General features: G+C 47.4%; 1 protein-coding gene across 11 annotated transcripts in view; it reads right to left on the reverse strand.

The window, feature by feature from the left end:
* Window positions 1–20,188, reverse strand: part of WWC1 (WW and C2 domain containing 1) — a 179,915-nt gene that overhangs the window by 102,526 nt on the left and 57,201 nt on the right. For 10 of the 11 annotated variants that reach the window (XM_033180352.1, XM_033180351.1, XM_033180348.1 and 7 more), the window contains exon 2: window positions 1,334–1,443. The exons of the other annotated variant lie outside the window; for it this stretch is intronic. In XM_033180352.1, coding sequence (XP_033036243.1) covers window positions 1,334–1,443 — 110 coding nt within the window. The remainder of the gene's footprint in view (window positions 1–1,333; window positions 1,444–20,188) is intronic. 11 annotated transcript variants of the gene reach the window in all.

Below are 20,188 nucleotides of genomic sequence, written 5' to 3' on the forward strand. Positions count from 1 at the left end.
TAAGTTCACACCTACTACGTGCCTTACCAGGCAAAGGCCTGGGACTAGAGAGATGAATTAGACACAGTCTCTGCTCTAGGAGACCTGTAACAACAGGCAAATGATCATAATACAGGGTGATGAAGGGCACAAGAGAGGTGTGGCTAGGGTGCTACTGAAACCCAGAAGAGGAAGTAGATGGAGAAGTACAACTTCATTCTCCAGGACCAGTTCAAATCCCAGCCCTGCCACGTTTTAGCTGTGAGTCTTAAGTAGTCAATTAACTCTAAATCCCATTTATGACATGGGGATGATCATCTCACCGTCCCACCAGGAATTGGGAGGATTAAAAGAGATAATGCCTATCAAGTGCTCAGCACAGGACATGGCACAGAAGGTGTGCTCAGTAAACAGAGGCTATTAGGATTTGATGCCCTAGCCTCAGCCTTCAGACTTTGCCAGGCACATCCCATTTCATTCCATTTTCTTCTTGCCTGAGAGGATTAAGGGGATGCTACAGTTCAGAAGGCTGAGAGTGAGGCAGAAAAATCCCTTTCTTCTGTACACATGGACAAGTGGGACAGCAAATTTCAGAGAACGGTCCTGGCCAACAGGGTGCTCAATGGATGAGACCCAAACACATATAAAGTCTCCCCTGCTGGAGGACTGCTCCCTGGGTTTCTCCACCTGTCAGACAACCTGCTCCTTTTCTCAAGTCATTCCTCCATCATAGTCTGAGACAGAGGTACTAGGAATCTTTGTAATGGATCAGGATACTTGGATCACAGATATGAAGTGAGCATGGGCTGACTGGTATGACGGGCCAGACATACACACACACATGCACACACATACACTCTCTCTTGCCAATCCACTACGGACATATATGCATACGTGCTGTGGGGGGCCTGCTAGGGCTCTGGCTGCTCTAAGATGGTCTGGCAATGACAATGACACATCTTTCTTTTAGCGGGAAAAAAAGCTATGCCCTTAAATTTATATATGTAAATATATATGTGCATATGTACACATACACACACACAAACACACGATTAGAAAATTTCTGGAATGATACACAAGAAACTGTTCGCAATGGCTGCTCCCATAAAATTGGGGAGATGGATTGTGAGAGGAGTTTTAGATTCTATTAAAAACCCTTCTAAACTGTTATTTTTACACGAGCATACATTATCTATCTATATCTACATCGACGTTTCTATCTACATCTATATAAAACAAAATACAATCTGGCTCCAAGAGTCTGCAAGTGGTTCTTCCAGACTTGGAGGGAGGGTGGGCTTGGAGGTAGAGGGATGAAGAGGGCACGGGGAAGGGAGGACCATCAGGAACTTACTGGTGTTGTGGTCTATGAAGTAATCTCCAACCTGTGGGTCATATGCCTCTTCCCATCCTAGCGGCAACTCATCACTAATGCAGTCAGCAAAGGTGAGCGGTTTGGTGTACCTGGCAAGGGAGAGGAGAAACAGACTCCATCAGCCTACAATCCCCAAACGCCTACGACTTGCTGCTTCTCTGGGCCTCTTGCTTTTCTGGGCTGGCTCAACAGATCCAGAAGTTTTGCACTGCAGCAGCACCAGGTCTGTTGTCCCCTTTGTTCCCGGGAAGGTGAACATATAGCTGCAGCGGCAGGATAAGATCACCCTGTAGGGGAGGCAGGGAATCTGTGTTCTGGTCCCAACTTTGCCACTCCTTTGGAAGTGACTGGAGCAAGTCACCTTCCTTCTTTGGGCCTTTTTTTCTGCATCTCTGATTGAGGGTTTGCAGGAAAAGGGTCTAAGGTCAAGTCTTGTTTCTTGACTTGGACTTCAGCCCCCCTTGGCTCTTCCACCTGCAACTCACTCAACCACCCCACCTCCAATCCTTATCCTGGCTCTGTCTCACGCCTGTCATGCTCACTTGCCCTTTGGAAGGCTGGCTTGCCGCAACATCAAGAACAGCAGATGTTCCATTCCTGTGAGTTTGGCCAATGAGCAATATTTATTTTCCTCTTGAGCTGATTCCCAAATGCTTGCACCCACAATGGCGCTTCCCTAGACAATCCAGGCCAAACTGACCTTTTAGTAATAACCGCTCTCTACGTCCCCATCTTGTGGGGAGTGAAATGGTAGTAATCACCAAGTCTCAGTGGCTAAATCAAATAAACAAATCACTCAACTAAACTAACAAAGGCTTGTCAGTGCTGGAAAACGATCACAAACAATTTGTCAAGTATTTAAACCAGAGTATGGGAAGCTCAGAATCTGGGTATATGAGATTCAGCCTGGGTGGCCCCTCCAGACAGTCACTTTGGTTTCTTCCCATTGCTGCCTCTGCCTAAAATACATATTCTACAACCTCCTTCTCCTGTCTGCTTCCTACCCGATCCCAATTCTGGAAGCCCAGAAGGCTCTGCTTCAGATTCTTTCTTTAGATTGGCAAAGTGAAGTACAATGGGACGGGATGGGAGATGACTGGGCTGGGGTCTAGGTATTTCTCATCAAGGGCTTCCTTCCAAGGAAGAGACTTGCTAGATATGTCCCCTCCCAACAGCTCCCCTGCTGCTGCATATGGATCATCACCTTTTAAATTCCTTCCTGTGGATTAATTAAATGATTTTAATCAATGGTGCAACCAAGCTACAGAATCCTGTGTCCAGCACAATTGGTGCTCAATAAATATTTGTGCAATGGGGCCCAGCACAGTGATTCATGCCTACAATCCCAGCACTTTGGGAGGCTGAGGTGGGTGGGTCACTTGAGGTCAAGAGTTTGAGACCAGCCTGGTCAATGTGGTGAAACTCTGTCTCCAGTAAAAATGCAAAAATCAGCTGGGCGTGGTGGCTGGTGTCTGTAATCCCAGCTACTCAGGAAGCTGAGGCAGAAGAACCTGGGAAGTGGAGGATGTAGTGAGTCAAGATCGCACTATTGCACTCCAGCCTGGGTGACAGTGCAAAACTCTGTGTCCAAAAAAAAAAAAAAGCGCAATGGGTGAATAATGTAATGAATACACAGGAAAAACCAAAAAAAGGTGAGGCTTACACTCTCCTGCCCTCTAAAACCTACTCCAAATCCAACTTAAAGAAAAATACATGAAGAAAGGAATGCTGAAAGAGCCCTGGCTGGATAGGACCTGGTGTGTTCATGTACCACTACACACCCAGGGTCTGGCAGGCTATGAAAAATATCTTTTGGTTGAATGAATGAATACCCAGAAGCTTCTGACAGTAATTTACTGCTGCACTGTGGAAGGCTGCTGGTTCCATGAGGATGAGGCCAGAGGTATGTGATGTGCAACACACTATGTGCTAAATTAGCCGGGTATGGTGGTGCACACCTGTAGTCCCAGCTACTCGGGAGGCTGAGGTGGAAGAACCGCTTGAGCCCAGGAGTTGGAGGCTGCAGTTAGCTGTGATGGCACCACTGCACTACAAATTGGGCAACAGAGCAAGACCCTGCCTCTAAAACACAACCACCACCACCACCAACAGCAATAAAACAAATAAGGGTTTAGTAGGCATCACTTACTGGCTGTGTGAATTAGGCAACTTACTTTACTTCTCTGAGCCTCAGTATTCTTATCTGTATAATGAGGACAGTACTAACTCTCCAGTTGTTGGGTGGGTTAAATAAGGCCTGTTTGTGAGTACTTTTAGCACAGGTGCCAGTGTGAATGGGCACTCAAAAATCATTAGTTATCCTTACCTCCATTACCAGAAGGAGAAACTGAGACAAAGAAAGACTAAATAACATTCTCAATGTCAAAGACAAAGCTGGGATTTCAAGCAAGATGGCTGGTCTCTAGGGTCCCTGCAGGGAGCTACCAGATTCTCTTGAAAGTTGACACCTTCAATGCATCTCCTAAGCCCCATGGGAAAACATAAGCCACCGTTTTGGAGCAGAAGGAGGGAAAATGGGCTCAACACAGGAGATGGGGACTTTCCTTAGCTCAGAATGCACTTGGTTCAGGAGCACCTGCTCCAAATGACCTGGATGAAGTTTCCCCAAAGCCATCTCCAGGCCACCTGCCACCGCCCCCCACGCCCTGCCAGATGTCAGAAACAAAAGGCCACTTCCCTCAGTGTCTTGCTCAAAGTTCTTTAAGTGGTTTGTTCCCTCTTCCTTATGGAGAATGAAGACCAGCGACCAAGAGCAAAGCCTCATCTAACATCACCTCATCTAACAAAGCCTTGAAAGGGGCTCTGAGGGAAAGCTCCACACACAGGTATGCCTTCTATGGGGAGTGACTCCACGGCTGATGACAGGTCAATCTGTGGGGAAACAGGCATGGTCAGGCCACCAGTCAGATCATTCTTTCTGGCTCATTCCTCCACCTGCACTGTGCCCAGAGAAGTCCCACCTACCAGCAGAGGTATGAATCTTTTTTTTTTTTTTGAGGCGGAGTCTCGCTCTGTCGCCCAGACTGGAGTGCAGTGGCGCAATCTCGGCTCACTGCAAGCTCCGCCTCCCGGGTTCCCGCCATTCTCCTGCCTCAGCCTCCCGAGTAGCTGGGACTACAGGCGCCCGCCACCTCGCCCAGCTAGCCGCTAGTTTTTTGTATTTTTAGTAGAGACGGGGTTTCACCGTGTTAGCCAGGATGGTCTCGATCTCCTGACCTCGTGATCCGCCCGTCTCGGCCTCCCAAAGTGCTGGGATTACAGGCTTGAGCCACCGCGCCCGGCCGGTATGAATCTTATATAGACAGTCTGCAACCCAGAAAACCATGAAGATACGTCCCCTTCCCAACAGCTCCCCTGTTTCTGCATATGGATCATCACTTTTCAAAATTCCTCCTTGGAGATTAAGTGATTTTAATCAGTGGTGCATCTAAGCTACAGAATACTGTGTCTGGCACAATTGGTGCTCAATAAATATTTGTGCATCGGTGAATAAAGTAATTAATATGTAGGAACAAAAAAAAAAAAAAAAAATGAAGTGTTCTGGCCAGGTGTGGTGGCTCATGCCTGTAATTCCAGCTACTTGGGAGGCTGAGGCAGAAGAATTGCTTGAACCTGGGAGGTGGAGGTTGCGGTGAGCCAAGAGCATGCCACTGCACTCCAGCCTGGGTAACAAGAACAAAATTCCATCTCAAAAAAAAAAAAAAATGAAGTGCTCTTTATTTTGCTAACATGAAAGATGCTCTCAATATACTCTGAGAAAAACAACACTGTTAAAAGATAAAAGCTACAGGATAGTGTTACAGTATGACATTTTGCCTGAAGAGTGTATATGTGTGTGTTAGTAAAGAAACTGGAAAGAGACACATTAAAATGCTATCTGAATGTAGGGATTTCAGTGTAATTTTCTTTTCTTTCTTGCTTTTTTTTTTTTAACTAATGTATTTGCTGTGTTCATATATTAATTATAACTAAAATGTTGACTAATGGCTAACTCTAGGCCTAGAAAGCAAGCTGTGTATGTGACATTCCCTTTCCAGGCAGCAGGTCCTCTTACTGTTTTGCAAATAAGAAAACATGCTTGACATCATACAGTTAGTAAACACCAGAGGTATAACCTGAAGTTCCACTGCCAGATTCCAAAACTCGAGCTCTGCTAATAAAAATTAACAAGATGAAGTGAGTCTCAGAACAATCTGGAACACAGAGCAAGCTCTGCTAGAGGTACAGACGGTGAAACGAGACCAGAGGGACACCTGAAGCAGGCAAAAGGCATGGGAGCTTTAGCATATTTGGGACCTTCAGTTATCTATGTGTTGGTGCAAGGATATTCAAAAGACCTGGGAAATCCATGGCAGCTTAATAAAAAGGCAATTAAGTGTTTCAAAGTCAGCTGGATGCAGTGGCTCACTCCTGTAATCCCAGCATTTGGGAGGCTGAGGCAGGTGGATCACCTGAGGTCAGGAGTTCAAGACCAGCCTGGCAAACATGGTCAAACTCCGTCTCTACTAAAAATACAAAAATTAGCCGGGCATGGTGGCAGGCACTTGTAATCCCAGCTACTTGGGAGGCTAGGCCAGGAGAATCGCTTGAACTCGGGAGGCGGAGGCTGCAGTGAGCTGATATCATGCCAATGCACTCCACAGCAATATTATATCTCAAAAAAAAAAAATAAGTGTTTCAAAGTCATTAATACAAATGATTTACTGAGCTTGCTGGGTGTGAGGATGGAGATGGGGTTAGGAGGATGGGAATGAAACACTGAAAATGTGTCACTATCTGGAAAACCATTAACTCCACTGATTGTTCCAGCCTTACACATTGAGAAGTCAGAGCTAAATACGTTTGTTAGCTCCAAGCATCAGTAATGTGACAGACATGTGGATACTCTACCAGGGCACAATGCTGACTCCACTTGCAGTGAGCCTAGACACTGTGCCCAAGAGCAATAAAGCAGAGGGAGGCAAGAGGACCCAAAGCTAGATGGAGAGGGTAAAGGAAAGAGAAGCACTTTGGGTTTGATATTCTCATTCTCCTTTGATGCAGTCACGGGGGAAATGCCAGAGGGCTGACTGACTGATATCCTGACTCCCAGAGCTCTTCCATGGGGAAACAAGGAAGCTCCTATGGAAGGCTATGCAACTTACAAGAAATCTGGACAGCAAGATTCTCTCTGGAACAAATGCCAAGAGGGAGATGAATTATTCAGTGTGTAGAGATGTGTCATTCAGGATGAAGAGATGTGTTTTTGGCTGCACAAAGATTTAAACAGACACACTCACACATATATACGTGCACACACTCACTCTTCCTGCCAGTTAAGGAGAGGAATTGTCCATTTAAACCAGCCACCCCCACTCCCCCGGAGAACTGTGGGTGCTCCTCTGGCCTGAAATGTTTCACCTTGGGCAAGTGCTAAGGATGCAACCTGGGAAGAAATGTCCGCTTTCAGATGTGGCCAGGACTTGGGGGCCTGCCTGGAACTTCCAGCCCCCACCCTCGGGTGAAGCAATTCACCACCATCCAGCTTGCTTCAGTCGGTCCCTGCTTCCAGCCTCCACATCTCAGGCTGCCGAAAACCCCAATTGTGAAATCAAATGACCCAGATGCTGGAGGGGCAAGAGGGGAGGGTGCCAGACAAGAACGAGTTCTGCCTCTTCTTAATTACAAATCTCTAAAGGAGTACAAACATTCCTGAATATTTCTCAACAGGCCCTCCTGGAAAAAACGGCCGGATGTGTCGCCGTGGAGACAGGTAGGTTCTGCCAGGAGCACCCTACAAACAGCACACAGGCACACCTGTCGGGGAGAGCCGCCTGGGGGGGCTGGAAGCCTCCCTTACCCTCCTCTCAGGGGCAACCACCAGTGGGTAACTGGTAGTCACTTTCCTACGGGCTGTGGGGACATGAGACCACGGTGGGCATTTGGTATTCTGACAATGTGCCTTTTCTAAGGAGGCGGCTCAGAGGAGGAGAGGAAAGCCTTCTGCCAAGTCTAATACTGGGTGGTGATTCTCTCGGGACTGAAGAATGCATACCCTATCTTTCATGTTCCTAGTGTTTCCCGAGCAAGCCCCAGCTTCCCACAGTAACCTCTTTATTACCGTCCAGCAGGATGCTGGCCTGCTCTCTCTGAGGGCTGGCTGGGCGGGATCACTTTCTAAAGGGCTCTCCAGACTCCAAGCCAAGAACTGTCCAAACTCAGCCGAACCTCTCCTCCCCAGCCCAGGCACAATGGCCAGGCTGGTTCTTCCCGCCCCGGGCTGTTTCACACGCATCGTTCCCATAGCTGAGGTTGCACAATTCCTGATAACGCTTCTCCACCTGGGGCTGCTGAAGAGCACCATTTCTTTTTTTTTTTTTTTTTTGAGACGGAGTCTTGCTCTGCCCCGCCCAGGCTGGAGTGCAGTGGCCGGGTCTCAGCTCACTGCAAGCTCCGCCTCCTGGGTTTACGCCATTCTCCTGCCTCAGCCTCCCAAGCAGCTGGGACTACAGGCGCCCGCCACGTCGCCCGGCTAGTTTTTTGTATTTTTTAGTAGAGACGGGGTTTCACCATGTTAGCCAGGATGGTCTCGATTCCTGACCTCGTGATCCGCCCGTCTCGGCCTCCCAAAGTGCTGGGATTACAGGCTTGAGCCACCGCGCCCGGCCGAAGAGCACCATTTCTAAGCAGTCCCTTCACCTTTCGCTCCGGGGACACCAGAGTGAACAGGAAGAAAGGCAATGTTTGAAGTCCTCCTTCCTTTCATTCAGTTTGGTTCAGACGCTTTTATTCATTGTCTAACAAATCTGGGGATGATAAAAATAACCATCTCTCAAGTTTGTTAGGAGAGCTGAACACATGACACACAGCAGAGCCTTCGTTAACACCAGCTACAGAGGAAAGAGACAGATAGGGCCTTGCCCTTACAGTCTAGAGGGCAAGATGCACCCTGGCCAGAAGCAAATCAACAGGGCCATTTCAGAGAGATCCACGCTATTCAGGTGAAGTGGAGGCGGAGGTTGGCTGTGGGGGCTCTGGGGCCTGGGTATGCACTTTGGATCATTCCTCTGAGCACTGCCCTTGTGTTGAGCTGGAGGGTGACCCAGAGACACTCTCTGTCTCACGCTCCACTCTCATCCTTCCACCCTCATTTCAGTCGATCCACCAAACAAGAATTTATCAAGTGGGTATGGCACCCCAGGCCCATGCTAGGCACTACGAGGGCTCAGACACTTGAAGAAGCCATGTTTCTGCCTCCAGGGGCTGAGGGCCTGGCCGGGGAACAAGACTCACACTCCAAACAGGCAGGGAGTCATCCCCACAACATTCCATGGGAGTGTATGTGGCTGTAACGCTACCCGCGGCCTGAGCCACGGGTAATTAGAGGATGCAGAGATATTTAATAAGGCGCTAGGTAAGCAATATAGATGTGAAAGGCCAACGGGCCAATGGACAGGGAGAGAATGCAGCAATGGGGTGTAGTCAGGGAGGGTTGGGGAGGGGAGGAGGAAAGAGAGCTGTGGTCAGCTCCATAAGGAGGAGGCAGGGTAGATGTTACCCACAAAGGCTCAGGAATGGGATGCAAGGCTGAAACCCAGGCTCCGCCTCTTCCAAAACTGTGGGTGGGTTATGTAACCTGCTTGAGAGGAGTTTTCTTCTCTTTGAAACTTACACGGGAAGTCTCACTCTAGTAAGAGTGTTGTGGGGATTAAATGAGATAACCCATACAGTATCTAGTGCTGGGACAGGCACAAGACAAACCCTTGATAAATGTAGGTTGTAAACATAATCAGAGAGTTCTGTGCATCGTGAAGAATCACGTCACCCTTCATCTCAAATCCTTAACACGTGAGCTATCGTCACCACCATCGCCACCCCCACCATTATCAGTCTTCACCCTAAGAGATACACGGTGGTGGTTAAAACTCACAGGTCTGGAGTCAGACATTTGGGTCCCAATGCAGGCGCTATCACTCGTTAGCTCAGTCCCCTTGGGCATTAACTCTAACCTGTGTGGCTTTGTTTCCTCATCCATAAGATGGCGGTGCTCAAAGTCACTGCTGCGTTAAAATGGGCTGTGCTGACCACATGGCATTCAGGGCTCAATCTACATCGGCTGTTAGGATGAGTTAGGTTTTATACCCCTATTTTCATGATGGGGAAACTGAAGCAAAATAATTGTCCTGGCTTGCACAGCTAATAAACCTTGCACTGTACTCTATCACCTCCCTTCCTGGAGGAGCTGGGACTGCTTAAACCATCTTTTTTTTTTTTGAGATGGAGTCTCGCTCTGTCACCCAGGCTGGAGTGCAGTGGCGTGATCTCAGCTCACTGCAGTCTCCACCTCCCAGGGTTCAAGTGATTTTTCTGCCTCAGCCTCCTGAGTAGCTGGGACTACTCATGCTATCATGCCAGGCTAATTTTTGTATTTTTAGTAGAAGTGGGATTTCCCCATCTTGGTCAGGCTGGTCTCAAACTCCTCCTTGGAAGGTAATTGCCTAAAAGTCCCACACCACAGTAGAATGAAGACCCTGGAATAGCTGTCTGCTCCTCACCCAGCTCAACCCCAGCTTCATCCTCATTCCTGAATTAGGAGTTAGGCTATGGAAGCTCCGTGCCCTAAAGAAAAAGCCAACAGAACCAGAGAGGACTCCCAGTTCAATCCTTCCTAACTGTGTAATCTCAGCCCATTCCTCCCTCAGTTCTGAGCCTCAGTTTTCCTGCAGGTATAGAGCAGACAAGAAAACCTGCTTCCCAGGTTCTTGTATTCATCAGTGCATGGAGAAGACTCGACACAGCACCTAGCACACAACCCCAGGCAGGCCTACAGCCCTCCTCCTTTCTGTGTTTAGGACTCTGGGGACACTCAAACCCAAGCCTTAATCCTTCCAGCCTCATAAGCTGGGTTCCCAAGGGCTCTTCCCAGGTGCTGGGCTGTCTAGAAGCCTTGTCAGCAGGAACTGCGGAGGCAGCAGCTCACCCTGCCCTGGAATTTGGCCATTCCAGAATCTTCTGCTCCTTGAGCTCTGACCTTTACCACACAGCTGGAGGAGCTGGTCCTTCTAGAAATGGAATTGACCATGAAGACTTTTCTGGGATCCTGTCTGACTTAGGGCCCCTCCCATGACTGCATGGTTTAGACAGAACACTGGAAGAGGAATGATGAGATCTGGGTTTGAAGCCTGACAATGCCCTTGGGCAAGGCACTCCTCTTGCTGGACCTTAACCCTCTCTCTCTGGGTCTTTCCCACCTACAAAATGAGGAAGCTGGAATATAACACCACTAAGGCACCCTCTGCAGCTTTAGTCTAATATCTGGTCAACCTGTCCCAAAGGTCAGGGCAGCTTCCACTTAAGGCCAGTGAAGCACTAGGCATGGGACCATATGCTCCATGTAAAATAGATTGTTTCCTTTATTCTAACAATATTTCTGTGAGGCAGGTACCATCACCCCAATTTTACCAACAGGAAACTGATGCTTAATAGTAATAGCAATAATAATAATAAAAGCAAAATTTCATTGAGTATTTGCAAAGTGCCACTGCCCAATGTCCTTTACATAGACCCTGTTTCACCAAAAGATGCACATTTTAAAACACATTCAGCATTTTCTGAAACTCTGATGTATGCTACTACTACTGACATCCTACAACTGCCATCAGCTAGGCAGCAGTCCTGATAGAGCTGTCACTGTCTGTGTGTGCACGTATATCAAAGACACCAGCACTGCCACTGGCGGAATGGGTGCCACAGGCTTGGGATAAAAATCCCACAGACAAGACACTGAGGAATTCAAAAATTCCTCAATAAAGTTGTAAGCACTTTTAACCCCTAAGAACCAAATGGTTGTGGAAAGGTGTGGAGAATGTAGTCAACAGACCTGTTTAGCAACATTCCCAAAGCAGGACTCTGAAGCTGGCTACCTCTACAGAATTGCCAGGCTTTGAGTCCCTTTGTGGGTCCTTATAACAAGGCTGCACGGCTAACACTCTTAAGGGCACAAAGGACAATAGTAAAAGCACAGACATTAATAACTCAGCTAAAAAGCTACTCCAAAGAACTGGATTCTGAATGGGAAGACACTGTAGGAACACCAGAGCTTTATTTTGCTCATGTATTCCTTTGCGGGTTTTTTGAACACATAAAAGTGATATGTGAGTTAAAAGAGAAAAAAAACCAAAAAAACTAAGTTTGAAAGATTTATTTCAACAAATATAAAATAAATATTCTAATTACATAAAAAATTTGCGACATAGTTTAATTGGCACAATTTCCCCTTCTTATGGCACATACAATAATGGTGCTTCTTCAAATCAATATTTTCTTTATTTATAATAACCTCAAGCTAGAAACAATCCATATATCCATCAATAGGTAAACGGATAGATAACTGTGGTATAGCCAAACAACAGAATACTACTCAGCAATAAAAAGGAATAAACTATTAAAATACGCAGTAACGAAGATTAATTTCAGACACACATTAGGTAAAAAACTCCATAGTGTAAAGGCCAGATGTGGCGGCTCACGCCTCTAATCCCAGCACTTGGGGATGCTGAGGTGGGTGGATCGCTTGAGCTCAGGAGTTCAAGACTAGCCTGGGCAACATGGTAGAACCCCGTTTCTACAAATACAAAAAAATTAGCCAGGCATGGAGGCGCGTACCTGTAGTCCCAGCTACTTGGGAGGTGGAGGGGAGAGGATCCTTTGAGTCGGGGAAGTAGAGGTTGCAGTGAACCCAGATCGTGCCACTGTACTCCAGCCTGGGTGACAGAGTGAGAGTCTGTCTCAAACACACACACACGCACACACCCACACACCCACACCCCACCACCACCACCAACAGCAACAAAAACCATATACTGTGTGATTCCATTTATATAAAATTCTAGAAAAAAAAATTAATTACAGGGGCAGAAAGCAGGTCAGCAGTTGCCTGGGGAGGAGGGTTAGAGGGAGAGGATTACAGAGAGGCACAAGAAAAGTTTTGGAGATAAGAAGGTTTGTTATACTGATTATGATGAGGAGTTGCCACATGTGTATGTATACATGTATGTGTGTGTATGGCACACATATATATATGCGTGTCAAAGCTCATAAAATTGTTTAAACACATACCATTTAGAAGACTTCAAAAATTCCTCAATAAAGTTGTAAGAAAAAAGAAAATCGTCAATTCAATGCAACATATTAACTGATTTAAAACAATCTTATACATAGTATTACTAGCTCCATTTTATAGATGTAGAGACTGAGGCACAGGGAGGTTAACTGGTTCATCCAAGGACATTCAGCTAGTTGAGAGGCAAATCCAACTGGTATCAACCCTCAGCTATACCACTGAGTGACTGTGGGCACCTTCCCAGCCCCTGGGCTGCTGTTTTCCCATCCCTACCATGAGGTGACAAAGTGATGGCTACAGGACCTTTCAGTGCTGAGTTTCCATGACTGCGTCCCAAGGACGTGTTCGGGGTCATGCAGCCAGAGGAGTGGATCCTTCTGGACACTCAGGTTCCCTGACACTCACTGAGCTCTCCTTGCCCATCCTCATTCATTTTCTGAACACACCTCCTGACATCTCCTTATTGTATAGAACAAGTCATCCCTCCAGGACCACTGTGTGAAGCCTTTTCTAAACCAAGCTGTGCATTGCCTACCAAAGTTGTCCTACCAGGGCCCCAGGGAGACATGACACTGTTTCTCCAGGTCACCCACCCAGATAGACAGGGCCTTCCTGAGACCTGTTCCGGATGCTGCAGCTGACATGTCTGGAAAACCACAAGCCAGCATGGCCCACCATATGCAACGATCCCAAGTCTGTGGATTCCCAAGTGTTCGCACACTCAGATTCCCAAGTGAACACACCACAGTGGGCAGACTGATCTAGCCAGAAGCTCACCTTGTCTGCAACTCGACTGCTATTTCTTTGGTTTTTAGGACCACAGAGGCCTATGGTAACTGATTACAAAGGAGCTCTGCACAAGAGTTGAAAAATGGTTTTCACCTCTGAAAAGTATGACTTGCTTTATGGGTTTATTTTTCTCCCATCATTTCTTTTTAAAGAAGAACATAAATAGAATGTTATTCCCTGAAGGGAAGCCCTACCTGCAAGTCAACATGAAACACCGAAGTGTTCTGAGCTGAAGGCGGCTGGATTAAAGTCAGCAGTGAAACAAATAAGCAATTAAAACAGCTATTTTGGGAAGGCCTAGAAAGAGGCAGATACAATATGAATTATTCATTCATACTGCTAGGATGACTTCTGGGCATTGTCCTCTTTGCCTTTGCTCTTTCTCTTGTTCATTCAGCCGCTCAAGCACAGAAAGGGAACACAATACCCTGGCATGCACGCGTGTGCGCACACATGCACACACACACACAGAAGGCAGGTTGCCACTCCAGATGGTGAACCACACGGAAAAGAAACCCACAGGTTGGCAGACGCTTTCAGCTCCAGTGCCGGGGAGAATGTATGAATTTCCAATTGGCCCAATAAGTGTGTGCGTGCGTGTGTGTATGTGTGTGCACGTGTGTGTGTGTAATAGAGAAAGAGGAAGAAAAAGACAGTATCTTAATATCTTATTAATAGTTGTAACCTCAGCATCTTATGAGTGGGTACCAAATGAATGTTCACTGAATGAATAAATGAACTCACAAAGAAAGAAAGAAAGAAAGATCTCATTGGAATTCCCAGCAGGGTTCACAGCTAGGTCCTCCACTTTCCAAATTTTGCTTGTCCCAACAAAGAGAAACTTGTGATTGAAGAAATATTTAAGGTTCTCAAAGTGCTTTTGGATTCTTGACCTTATTTGATATTCAAATAACCGTCACAACAGTGGCATCATGACCATCATGATTATTCCCCTGTTTTACAGATGATCCTCAGAGACTTTGTACAACTGACAGGGCTCCTGGGGCCCTGGGTAGGGCTAGGATTATTGGACATGAGCCACCTGAGCCTTGGCCCACTGCTCCATCTCGTCCACCAGGAACCGTCTCCATGGGCTTCCCTCGTTCCCAGCTGGTAACTGGAGAAGTGCGACAACAGCCAATTCCCTTCCCCCCGGGAATGCATAGCCCACTGGGTAGCAAACAAGGCCTCTGTCTCCTACTCCTGTTTCATTGTAATTAGTATAATCATCATCATGAAGAAGCCAGCTCTCTCTGGCATGTGCGTTCTGCAGCCCTTGGATAGCTCTACTCGAAAGTCCTGGGGGAAGAAGGTGACACTGAAGGTAGAAAGGATCCTTGTGGATTGTCCACAGGTTTCAGTGATTTGAGAGACAAGGTTGACTCCATTATCACATTCGATTCCCAGATCAGAGCAGGGTATGGGCCGGGGAATTCTCCCAGCTCAGCTGACTTGGAAGACTTTTGCCTGACACCAATGTATGACAGCTTTTTTCCTATGGACACACAGGAGCCTGGAGGCCAGCAGACGGGGCAAAGGCTTTGGAACTCCAGGGACCCAGGTTCGCAGGCACGAGAGCTTGGGCCAGACACCTCGCCTCCATGGGCCTCCGGCTGCACCAGCAAGCTCTGGCACTGAACAGGGCTCAAGTAGTGTGTATTCCTTTGCTTCCTGCTACTTTCTCTCCAGAATGAAGCCTTACAATAAACACACTCTTCAGCGACATAATGAATCTAGTCGGCAGAAATCATGTTGCAGCATTCTGCCATGAATTGGATAGAGCACTAGACAATGAACCAAGATCCTTCCCTTGCTGCTCACTCTCCATGTCCTACCTGGATGGGAGAACCCATGCCCATGCTCTGCACGTTCACAGGCCACAGACTGGACCTTCACCTAGGGCTTTCCAGAAGCCCCTAAGTCACAATAGCTTCTTCTCATCACAGCCCCCAAAAGAATCACTGACATCTCTCTTGGTCTCTCTGGCTCCCCGTCTCTGTCTCTTTCTCTCTCTTGTTCCTTCCCTCTTTGCCTCTCCCTCTCTACCCACTTTGCAGCGCCCTTTCCTCACTTCTCCAGCTGTTTATTTTCTCAGTTTTTCTACCTACACTCCTTCCTGCTCACTCCCTTGCCCACCCCCATAATAAAAACAACAACACGTTAATCCAGTCTTGTCACTCTGTTGCTCCAAACTTTTCAAAGTCTTACCACCAAAATGAGATGGAATAGAACTCCTTGCCCCTGGCCTGCCCCTCCAGCTTCATCTTTCTCAATACTCAGAATGCAATAGTAACCTCATTCCCACCTCAGAGCCTTTTGCTCCCACAGGTCTCCTGCCTGTGACACTGTTACCTGTCCCTGCCCATCTACTTTTTGCATGGCTGGCTCTCAGTTGAAATGCTGTTTTCTGTTTTCGTTTTTGTTGTTCTGTTCTGGTTTTTTTTTTTTGAGATGGAGTCTTGCTCTTGTCACCCAGGCTGGAGTGCAGTGGTGTGATCTCAGCTCACTGCAACCTCTGCCTCCCAGGTTCAAGCGATTCTCCTGCCTCAGCCTTCTGAGTAGCTGGGATTCCAGGCTCCCACCACCATACCCGGCTAATTTTTGTATTTTTAGTGGAGACGGGGTTTCAACATGGTGGCCCTGCTGGTCTCAAACTCCTGACCTCAGGTGATCTGCCCACCTTGGCCTCCCAAAGGGCTGGGATTACAGGTGTGAGCCACCGTGCCTGGCCTGAAATGCTGTGTTTTTTAGAGGCCTTCCTGAGCAGACCTGAGTGCCACCCTCCCCCAATTACTTTCTGTCACTGTATTTGTGTGTTGATATGTTGACTGTCTGTCTCTCCCATTCCAACAGAGCCACGCCTGCAGAGTTCACTGTTGTCTTACTATGACCAAACACAGGCCCTGGCAGAGTTGAGGCTCCCTAATATCTGCTGAATGAACACAGCAGGCTTGTGGCCATTTCCTCCTAAGAGGAAAGCTCTGGGGGCATTTTTGGTCTTGCTTTTTACCTCCTGAAGCAAAGTCCCTGAGCCTATTGCTTACAAAGCCAGCCTAACAAAGACTTCCAGGGATACAAAGCGTACAGCCCTACTCCAGGGCCTGCTGCAGGCCACAAAACTGTTCACTCTGGAAGCTCAATGCTCTCTACACACCCCACAGCAAACTGGAAATGACCAAAGAAGGGGTCTTGAGAACCCTCCCTGGGAAGACCAAAATGATGGAACCAAGGCAGGTCCACAAAGGAGAAACTTATCAGTGGAGTGGAATATACATATATCCAGATGGGCAACAGTCAGACCTGGGACCTGTGTCCATGACAAGGTCTTATAAACCGCAGGAATCATGACTTTTGTACCTAGGACAGCACTAGTGGCTAGGCATATCCCAGGTTCCCCAAAAAGATAGAATGGAGGAGTAAATTAGTTTTTAAAGTAAGCTAAAATATATTTTTAAAGTATCCAAATAGTTTAAATTTTGCTTTTCCTTAATGAAAATACAAGCCAATGAGAAGAGATTCAACGAGCTCCTGATTTAAGTCTGTTCCAGTGCATCAATACTAAAAAACAAAAAATGAAAAAGCACTCAGGCCGGGGTTTGTTTGATCACGCCTGTAATCCTAGCACTTTGGGAGGTCAAGGGGTGCAGATCACCTGAGGTCAGGAGTTCGAGACCAGCCTGGCCAACATGGTGAATATCTGTCTCTATGAAAAATACAAAAAACAGCCGGGCGTGGGGGCAGGCACCTGTAATCCTAGGTACTTGGGTGGCTGAGGCAGGAGAATCATTTTAACCCAGGAGATGGAGATTGCAGTGAGACGAGATCGTGCCACTGCACTCCAGCCTGGGTGACAGCAAGATTCCATCTCTTTTTTTTTTTTTTTTTTTTTTGAGACAGAGTCTTGCTCTGTCGCCAGGGCTGGAGTGCAGTGGCCGGATCTCAGCTCACTGCAAGCTCCGCCTCCTGGGTTTACGCCATTCTCCTGCCTCAGCCTCCCAAGTAGCTGGGACTACAGGCGCCCGCCCCCTCGCCCGGCTAGTTTTTTGTATTTTTTTTAGTAGAGACGGGGTTTCACCGTGTTCGCCAGGATGGTCTCGATCTCCTGACCTCGTGATCCGCCGTCTCAGCCTCCCAAAGTGCTGGGATTACAGGCTTGAGCCACCGCGCCCGGCTGCAAGATTCCATCTCTTAAAAAAAAAAAAAAAAAAAGAAAGAAAAGAAAAGAAAAGAAAAGAAAAGAAAAGGCATTCATTTTTGGAAGAGCCTAAGCTTATTTTCAAATATCTTTTCATAGCTATTATATGTCCAGCACCAAGTATGAGCTTAAACTCAGCTGGAAGTAAACACATAAACTATTCATTCATCCATGATCATGTATATGGAGGAATGAAAACAATGAAGACATCGTTCCAAATGAAACTTTCACAAAAGGTGACACAAGATTCCCAGAAAGGTGAAATCCGTGCATGCTGGACTACTCCCAGGAGGTTCTGTAGAGGAAGCAGGAAGTAGCTTGGGCCCTGACTTGGCAGTGATTGGGCCAAATAAATAAGGCCTTGCATTTAACCTTCCCAACCACATACCAGACAGTGGAGGACACTCAGGCTTCAAGAGGCGCTTGATTGGCCTGATGGCACACAGTGAGCGATGGAGGAACAGCCCTCTAGATCATGGTCCAAGTGCAAAGAAGGCTCCCTGGGTGTCAGGTGAAGGAAGGACAGCAACTCTAACTCTTTGGGGTGGAGATGAGAAGGATGGGGCTGGCAGGCCATTGAGGGGCAGCAGGAGGCCTGAGAGAGGTGGAGGGTTGGCAAGATGATGTCAGGAGTGGCTGATGCCAGGGGCAGGGCTGTCGTGTGTTTGCACACTAGTAGCATCTTGTCTCTTTACTTAAGAACATCATATGCAAAGGGCAAGGACTGCCTCAGGGTCTGGAAGGACAGCTGAGACTGGAAGAAAAGTCTGGAAGGAAGAGTCAGGCCAGTCACAGGGTACCTCCAGGGAAGCCTAGGGAGTAGGGGAAAGGTCAGCTGTGGCCTTCTCTTAGGGAATGCGGGGCTGGGAGGTGAGTAACCTGCTGAGGAGAGTGTGGGAACCTTCCCGGGCCCCCTGGAAGGACCCAAAATACACAAAAAGGGGTTCAGAGTGGGAGGGAGGCTGCCTGTGAGGCAGAAGGAATGTGGGCTTTGGAGCATGCAGGTCTGGGTTCGAACTAGAGTTCAGCCAATAAAGTAACTTCACCTCATCAGTAACAATAATAGCAACAACCAGTTCTCATTTACAGCGCATTACTATGCGACAGGCATTGACCTAAGAGTTACCCATATCAACGCCATTTAATCCCCACAACAATCTTGTGAGATGGTACTATTTTGTATAATTAAAAATTATTATCTGGGCCAGGTGCAGTGGCTCATGCCTGTAATCCCAGCACTTTGAGAGGCCGAGGTGGGTGGATTGCTTGAGGTCAGGAGTTTAAGACCAGCCTGACCAACATGGTGAAACCCCATCTCTACTAAACATACAAAAATTAGCTGGGCGAGGTGGTGGGCATCTGTAATCCCAGCTACTCTGGAGGCTGAGGCAGGAGAATCGCTTGAACTTGGGAGGCAGAGGTTGCAGTGAGCCAAGATCACGCTACGTACTGCATAGGCGACAGAGTAAGACTCTATCTCAAAAAAAAAAAAAAATATATATATATATATATACACACACACACACACACACATACACATACACATGTATATATATTTCAGATGAAAACTGAGGCAAGGAGAGGTTAAGCCACATGCCTTAGGTCCTACGGCTGGAAGGTGGCAGAGCTGGGATTTGAACCAGGCCAATAGGTTCAGGGTCTGAGTTCCTAATCACCATGCACCATGCAATTAATAAAACAGGAACGACAACATCAATTCTTTGTGGAGTTATTCTGACAATCAGGAAAAAGTGCAGAGCTCAATGAATGATATTTGAATAATTACTGGATAAACCCAAAGCACAGCAGAAGTCACCCAGGCAAAGGAAATATTTGCCAAAGACACAGTAAGTGGTTCTTACTTTGTAAACATTATTTGACCATCTGATGGTCATCCCATTTTTCAGATGATGACACTAAGGCTCAGAAAGCTTGAAAAGCCAAAAGGCCCTCAATAAGCACATGTGGGCGGTATTTAAGACTCGTGCTTGTTAGTGTTTATTGAGCTCTTGCTGTGGGCCAGGCCTTGGCTCATTGGATGCTCCCAACCGCCCTTTGAGGTGGGTGCTCAATGACCTCTAAGGAATGGGATAGCAGGTCCTACAGCTGGCAAAGCGCACCTCTGAGATCTGAATCTGCTGCTTCTACCACATCAGCTGCCATGGCAGGGTTATTGCACAGAGAATGTGGGGCAAACAAGGGTGTCTCGAGTGGAGAGGGTGCAGAGAAGCAGCCAGTCCCTGGGCAGACACCAGTCTCAGTTCTGAGTGGAGTCTACTCACCACCACCATTAGGATCCAAGGATAAACAGGACACCCAGAGTGGGCAGGTGGCATGTGGCGCAGAAACAGCCTGGCTGCAACAGGACTGGTTGCTGTTCTCCACCCACCTCCAATCTCCCTGGTCTTTCTTGTTTCCCCTTTGCCTGGGCTGCCCAATCCCTTTCTCTGGAAGTCAAATCCTCCGTAGGCATCCAGGCCTGCTGTAAACACCATCTCCCACCTGCAGCCTTTGCCAGGCCCCAGGACAGCAACCTCTTCTCATCTCCCACAGCCCTTCACCTGCACCCCTCCTTCCATCACATCCTAACTCATGGCACTTCCATTTGTATCCTGCTCTTCTCTCACCTCCTAGAGACAAAGTCGCTTCGAGACAAGGTCCGAGTTGGATTCATTTCTGGATTCCATGAGTATTTTACATTTCCCATGTGTATATGATGCCTTTTGGT

This window comes from Trachypithecus francoisi, unplaced genomic scaffold (genome assembly GCF_009764315.1).
Source record: "Trachypithecus francoisi isolate TF-2019V2 unplaced genomic scaffold, Tfra_2.0 Lachesis_group2, whole genome shotgun sequence".
NCBI lineage: Eukaryota > Metazoa > Chordata > Mammalia > Primates > Cercopithecidae > Trachypithecus > Trachypithecus francoisi.